Here is a 7,601-nt window from a genome sequence, read left to right as displayed (position 1 = left end):
TGTATGTATGTATAGGGAGGTATGACTTTAAGCAAGTAATCTCTCTCTCTCTATGACTCAGTTTCCACAACTTTAATCGGGGCTAACAGAATTATCTACCTCATAGGGTGGTTATGTTACAAGAATGAAATAAGACAATGCTTGGGAAGCATTTAACTGACTGTCCACCAGAATAAGGACCCAATAAACTAGAACTCCTATTAAGTTTCTTAATGTTGTGGTTGTTGGGCAGTTCCTGACACGAGTAGCACTGTCAGGTTCAGTTTCCCATGTGTCATCTAAGGTCACACTAGAGTGAATGAACTACCCAGATGATACGTAAGTTACACCAAGCACTCCATACAGCCTCCTGATTCTGTGTATACGCAACACAAACAGAAAACATTTTTTGGAAGACTAAAGTCCAGAGAGGAAGAAAAAAGCCACTCAAATGAGAATGATTACTGGCCCCCCTCAGTGCCTGGAAAGAGCAAAACCAAATGAAACACTCTGAATGCAACAGGAGTGACCTCTCAGCCCGACTTCATTTCCACCAGAGCCCTGGGGTCCCACTCAGGAGCAGGCACTTGCAGGCTATTCAGGAGAAGACAAACTGTCACAATTTTTCCAAAGGCAAAGAGATGGGATCTGTGAAAACGACTCAATACCCAACCTCCAAGTACCTCGACTTTTAGGAATCTGTTCTTTAAAAACATGCTCCCTAACATACTATACAAAACATTGTTCCACCTCCTACTTTGGCGAGTAGCGACTGGGATCTTAAAAGCTAGCAAGCTGCCATCTAGATGCAACAAGGGGTGTCTCCTTGTCAAGAAGTAAGAAGAAAACCAAATGAATGGAAACAATCAGTCCTAGCGACTGGTACACCATCTGATCTGCAACCTATACAACTATGAGACCAGAAGAACTAGATGGTGCCCGGCTACCACTGTCATCCACTTGGAAGGGATGTACGAGATCCTGCATAGAGAGGGAGAACAATGTGGAACAAAACTCAAAATCATTTGGAGGCAAAAAAAAAAAAAAAGAAGGTGGGGACCAGGTTTGCTGGTCCAATAGAGCCTGGTGAAACCACTGAGACTATGGCCCCTAGCTGCCCTTCAGGTCTGGGATTGAACCCATACCTGTGGTTTCCAGCCAAACAAAGAACAGGCAAGTGAGTTAAACATTTACCTCAAGTAGACACACACCCTGGAGAGAACAATCATGGGAGAAGGAAGGGCTGCTTATGCACAGGGAGATAGCTCAGGGTGCAGAAGAGTATGGAGGGACACTGGGAAGAGGTAACTATGGGGAGGAAGTGTGAGGGGAGCTGTTGCATTGTAAATTTTGGTCAATGACATGAGACAAAGTATTATATGTGAACTGCTGTATGAAAAGTGAATTTACTCTGTAAATCGTCACCCAAATCAAAATAAAATTAAATAAATAAATAAATAAATAAAAACATGCTCCCAAGTGCACCCAAACTGGAAACTACATAAATATCCACAAGAGGAAAATGATTAAATATGACCATACAGTAAATTATTACATACCTATTAAAAAGAAAGAGGGGCTCTGGGGGCGCCATGGTTAAGGTATTCGGCTGCTAACCTAAAGGTGTGTGGTTCAAACCCATTAGCCACTCCTCGAGGGAAAGATGAGGCAGTCTGCTACAGTAAAGGTTTACAGCCTTGGAAACCCCATGGGGCGGTTCTACTCTGTTCTATAGGGTCGCTAGGAGTCAGTCTGGTTTATTAAAAAGAATGAGGCATATTTATATAACTGATATAACATATATAACTGATATGGAAATGGGATATCAAAGATGTAATGTGATATGAAAAAAGTGCTACAATTTGTGTAAAAATAAGCCACAGTAATTTATTGCTATGTGTAAGGGGGAAAGAGAGCAAGGAACATTTGCCATTGTTTTTAGGGAATAGTATCTTGGGCTTATATATCATGCTAATGATCAATTTTGCATTACTTCTATTATAAGGAGCCCTGGTGGTGCAGTGGTTAGGCACTCTGCTGCTACTGAATGGGTAGAAGTCTGAACCCACCAGCTATTACACGGCAGAAAGATGTGGCCGCCTGCTCCTGCAAAGATTCACAGCCTAGGACCCTGTGGGGTGGAAGTGACTTGTTGGCAACAGTGTATTTGAAATCAGGAAAGAGAAAACCAGTTGTGGTGATGATGTTGTGTGTCAACTTGGCTGGGCCTGGTTGAGTGGCTTGGCAGCTGCACGTAGTTATTCCCCATGATGAGAGTGGCAATCAACTCCATGGTGGAATCTGCCAGAGCAGCTGAGTAGCTGCCTTAGGGATGGGGCCTGCCTCCAGTATATAAGATGCTTTGGGAAATATCTGAGCTTTTGGCACAGGTCATCTCAATGGCCTGCCATGTCGGCTGCCAACCTGGGATTGTTCACAGACATGAATTAGTGGCTTGCCGTGTTGCTTGATAACCACAGGACTGTGCCTTCTTGTGAACTTGGGTTTGCCAACCTCAGCAACCAGCAGTTGTCGAGTTAAGAGAAGCCTCCAGCTTCACTGGGCTGGAAACAAGAGGCAGAGCCCAAGGTTGAGGGGCTTTCACCCAGACCCTAGAGCTTGGCACTTTGACCTCGGACTTCTAGCCTCCTAAACTGTCAGAGAATAAACTGGTTTGTTGAAGCCACCCATTGTAGGTGCTTCTGTTAGAGCAGCACTGCTGTTATTATGTGCCGTCGAGTCGGACTCAACTCATAGCGACCCCTCCTTGGGTTTCCAAGGCGGTATCACTACAGAAGTAGATTTAGAGCGGCACTAGGTAACCCAAACACCAAGAGACACCAAAACAGCACTGTCACCTATGACTCCTCCTCTTCCTCCTCCCTAAATAAGCCCCTTTCAGAGGTCCTGGAAGCAGGCACGTTCATAGGACCTAGGATGGGGAGTAAAAGGAGAACAGGGGAAGCAGCATACTGAACCCCCAATGGAAGGAAGAGCCTCAAGCATGACAGGTCTCTGGCTGTCTTAGGGAAGCCCTCCCTTCTCCCTGACCCTTTGTAATGAGACGGAACTGCACATAACAGCCAGACCCCCGGTCCAGCAGACTCACAGAGGGCCCGCTGAGGGCTGTGGGGAGAGGAGATCCAGCAAGTTCCTTTCTGCAGAAGGACTCTGAACACCACCACCTGGCAGTACGCTCGGAGTGGGATTCCTCTTTTCCTTATAGCAGTTCTGATGGTTAACCTGTCAAACAAGGAAGGACTTGTAAGGCCAGGGCAGGAATGACCATCAGCCACAGTAACGCTGGCGTTAGTGCTCCTACAGCCCGGGACCTACTACACTTCCTAGGGCAGGAGAAGAAAGAAAGGGCAAGAGAACAGATGACTTCTAGTGGAACCTGGATACACCGGTGAGGGTAGAGGTACACTAAGAGGAAAGACAGGAGGCTCCCCCTGGGATTCAGGCCACACAGTACAGGTAAGGAAGAGACTTTGGAACTGCAGCTCCAGGAATCCCACCAGGAGAGGGTGGTAGCACCCCTCTCCACTGGCCAGCACTGCTCTCATGAAGGCAGGTTTGAGAAATTCTACCCCATCCTCAAGAAATCAAACAATGCATTGCAATGTATTACAAATGTGCTGCAAAAGACCTCTTCAAAGTGTTAAAGAGCAAAGATGTCACCTTAAGAACTAATGCATGCGGGCCCCAAGCCATGGTATTCTCAATCTCCTCATATGCATGCGAAAGCTGCACAATGAATAAGGAAGACCAAAGAAGAGCTGACGCCTCTGAATTAAGGTGCTGGAGAAGAATACTGAATATACCCTGGACTGCCAGAAAAATGGACGAGTCTGTCTTGGACAAAGCACAGCCAGAATGCTTCTTAGAAGCCAGGATGGTTGAGACTTTATCTCGTGTACTCTGGACATGTTATCAGCAGGACAAATCACTGAAAAAGACACTATGCTCAATAAAGTCCAGGGTCAGCAATAAAGAAGACCCTCAACGAGACAGACTGACACAGTAGCAACAACAATGGGCTCAAATCAGGGCTTCAAACTGGTTTTCCCCATTCAGTCATGGCAGATAAAACAAAACTGCAATGGGCCTCCTCAGAGAACAAGGGTAGTGTGCACACTGCATAGCAAGCCAATCTCCTGACCAACACAGATGGAAATAGTGGTGTCCACTCCAAGAGCAGCCCACTGCTCCACCAGGAATGCTTCCTCTCCACAGTCCTGGCAATAATCCCATCTCCCACTTCAGGCTCCTAAAAGGGCTCACTATGCCTCTTCTGAGACTCCCACATTCTAGGGCTTTGACCTGTAATTTGTTTCCCTTCTGCCTGTCATTCCACTTCACCCCAATTTTAAAAATTCAGATGTTTCGAGTTTGCTTTGTTGGCCATGACTGAACTAGTCTGAACCGGCTCAATTGCGAGGACGGCACAGAAGTGGGCAGCGTTTTTCTTTTGCACATGGGGTCACTATGGCTTGGAACCAACTCGACAGCACCTAACCCCAACCCGGCTGTCCCTGGCCCATAGGAAGAGCTTCCGTACCTTATCTGTGACAGGAGCATCACTGATCCCTGTAAGAAATAAACAGAGGAGGGTATAACGTTAGTTCTCTACATATCATGTAGAAGCTGCAGATCAATACGTCCTCCTCCCCTGGACCATGTACAACACTAAAGCCTACACAGACAGAGTGACTTACTCAAGGTCATTCAAGGCATGACAGTGCCAAGTGCAGTACACTAACTGCCCAGTACACCCGAGTGCCTCAGGAGCAGCCATGTTTTCCCAAAGGGAACCAGCTTACCATCTCCCCTTACCCAGGACGTTCCAGGACTGCTGCCCCTGAACACTCACACGCACCTAAGACTGCTAGGTCCTCGTGAAGTAAAGATGGTGCCAGAGTCTGGGCCTGCTCAAATCCACTGTCCACCTCCAAGTCAATCAGGGGGCAGTTCTTCACGCAGCCTGCTGGATTCTGACTGACTAGAAAATGCACAGCATTGGGAGGGTCAGGTAGTCAGACACGAAAACAGAGGCTCCCCTTCACACTTGCCATCCTTCCCTCAGATCTTCTCCCATCAGAAGACATCACTTTCCTCCACCCCAACGAGGCCCCAGAAGAAGCCTGCACCCCAGCTGACCACCAAGACATCAGAGGACAGTGTTCCCACCTCAGTGGTGACCAGAAGGCGAGTTCCCACCCCAGAGATCAGAGTCCTCCTCCAAAGGGCCCAGGCCACCTGGACAGTAGGAGACCTGACTTTCTTCTCTAGCTCAGATGGGGTTTCTGACCACAGCTCATCACCTAAAATGCCAGTCAAAAGCAGGAACCCTAGGAGCTGAACATTTACACTAGCTAGATACACTCCTTGGAGAGATCACTCGTGGGAGACTAGAAGGGCTGTGTATGCACAGGGAGACAGCTGGGGGGCAGGAATGCATGGGAGAGAAGGACACGGGGAAGAGGTGGCTATGGGGAGGAAGTGGGAGGGCAGCTGTTGCATTGTGGGAGATTACAGTCAAGAGCATGAGACAAAGTGTATGTGAACTGCTGTATAGAAGATGAATTTGCTCTGTAAACTTTCACCCACATCACAAAAATTGTTTAAAAAATGCAGATGCCCACACCCAACCCCAAGGGCTGTAGATTCAGTAGATCCAAGCACCAGTGGCCTAAGACTTGGCATTTTAAAAAATGTTCCATATGATTCTGATACAAGTAGCCTGGCACTAGGAACACTGAAGACGACCATTTCTGGGGTCTCCAGCTCCCACTAAGTAACTCCTTATGAGAAGCATCCAAACGGGCACAGCCTGGCCACCTGCTTCTGTGCATAGTCAAAGCTGTCGTCCACTCTGGCCGTCAACTCACAACAGCACCCAAGGCTCAGGCTTGTTCCTTCAAACCCATTTTCACAAAGAAAGGGAGAAAAGGCAAGTTCTCTCATTTCTACGTCATATTCCAGAATATCCTAAGGCTGAGCTTCTTCTCGGGGACTGGCAAGCTTCCCCAAAGCAGAGCGCAAGGAGAGGCTCTTTCCATGTACCTCTGGAAACAGGTGTCTCTCCCACTGGGCTGGTCACTGTGTTCCCAAAGGTGACACGGCCCTCCATCACCTGTTTGTACAGAAGAACTCCCTGCGTGAGGAGGTCATTTGCCTGGAGGATCTCCGCTGAAGAGGCAGAAAAATCAGAAAGCTCTGATTTAGTATCTGACAGTCTCAGTCCTTCCTTCTAAGTTATTCCACACAAGAGCCTTCCTGGGCTGTACTAGGTTTGGGACATCCACGCCTCTTACCCCCAGAAGATGTAACCAGACCCCCATCACAGACCTACTCACTCAAACCCAAGGCCCAGCACTGTGGTGCCAATGGTTAATGCACATACTCAGCTGCCATGAAAGGTTGGAGGTTCAACCCAGGGACACGTGAGAACAAAGCAATCTGCTTCCAAAAAAGCAGCCACCAAAAAGGCTATGGATCCCATGGGACATCTCAGTCAACTGGCCTGATAGAGTTCACAAGTTCACGTCCTGCATCTTAGTGGGTGAAACATCTGGGGCCTTAAAAACCTGCAAGCAGCTATCTAAGATACAGCTGTTGGTCTCTAGTCTTTGAGTCTCAGAGACAACATCAGTCTACAGGGTTAATAGCCTATAGGAGCCATGGCCCTATCTACTCTGAGACCACAAAAACTAGACGATGCCTGACTACCACTACTGACCATTCTGACCAGGGCCACAGTAGATGGGCCCTGACAAAACAGAAGAAAAATGTGGAATAGAAATCAAATTCTTAAAAAGTCTAGACTTACTGGGCCAGTTGAGAGTAGGACACTTCCTCAAACTATCATCCTAAGATACTCTTTACTCCTCGAACCAAAATTTCCTGAGATCACCTTTTTAGCAAAGTAACACACTGGCACATGAAGTGAAGGATACTGCCCCTGAACACAGTGCTCCATTAAAAAAACCATCTATACAAGACCAGAGGGTCAACAATGACTCTAAAGTAACACAGTGGCCCACAAAGTGAAGGATACTGCCCCTGAACACAGTGCTCCATTTAAAAAAACCACCTATGCAAGACCAGAGGGTCAACAATGACTCTAAAGCAAAGATGAGAAGACAAGGCGGCAGGGAAACTAGAGCACTGGAAACAGAACAACCAGAACACAACTAAAGATAATGTTGACACAGCATGAAAATGTAACTAATGTCACTGAACAAGAAATTGTCCAATGGGAACCCAATTTGCTGTGTAAACTTTCATCAAAAACACAATAAAGTATTTAAAAAAAACAGAACTCTATGGAGCAGAGTTCTACTCACGGAGTTGCCAGGAGTCAAAAATCAAGTCAACAACAACTGGTCTGATGTCTGCTCTATCCGACACACAGGCCACCAGCACCTGCAGCCAGTGCACACTGGAATAAAGACTCCTTCAACTGGAGAACCACATTGTTATCTTTATGTAGCATGAAAACCTGGAGTTTGGTCAATGCGGAGTGTACACATTAAGATTGTTTTTATGGTACTTCATTTGGTTATCAGAAGTTTTTAGTAGGTGTGGAGTAACGTGCTATGCGAACTTACTCTGTCAGG

The 7,601-nt window shown here is 46.9% G+C and overlaps 1 protein-coding gene across 1 annotated transcript in view; it reads right to left on the bottom strand.

Moving 5' to 3' along the window:
- GGA2 (golgi associated, gamma adaptin ear containing, ARF binding protein 2) overlaps positions 1-7,601 on the bottom strand; it is a 49,191-nt gene that overhangs the window by 6,070 nt on the left and 35,520 nt on the right. The window contains exons 10-13 of the mRNA XM_042782576.1: positions 6,046-6,171; positions 4,859-4,981; positions 4,541-4,569; positions 3,089-3,222 (exon numbers count right to left, since the gene is read on the bottom strand). Of these exons, the coding sequence (XP_042638510.1) occupies positions 3,089-3,222; positions 4,541-4,569; positions 4,859-4,981; positions 6,046-6,171 (412 nt within the window). The remainder of the gene's footprint in view (positions 1-3,088; positions 3,223-4,540; positions 4,570-4,858; positions 4,982-6,045; positions 6,172-7,601) is intronic.

The sequence above is a fragment of the Orycteropus afer genome, unplaced genomic scaffold, assembly GCF_000298275.1.
Source record: "Orycteropus afer afer isolate SDZICR_OR568_19922 unplaced genomic scaffold, OryAfe1.0 scaffold00376, whole genome shotgun sequence".
Classification (NCBI taxonomy): domain Eukaryota; kingdom Metazoa; phylum Chordata; class Mammalia; order Tubulidentata; family Orycteropodidae; genus Orycteropus; species Orycteropus afer.
Note: the sequence above shows the minus strand (reverse complement) of the source record. Positions and strands in the feature narration are given on the sequence as shown.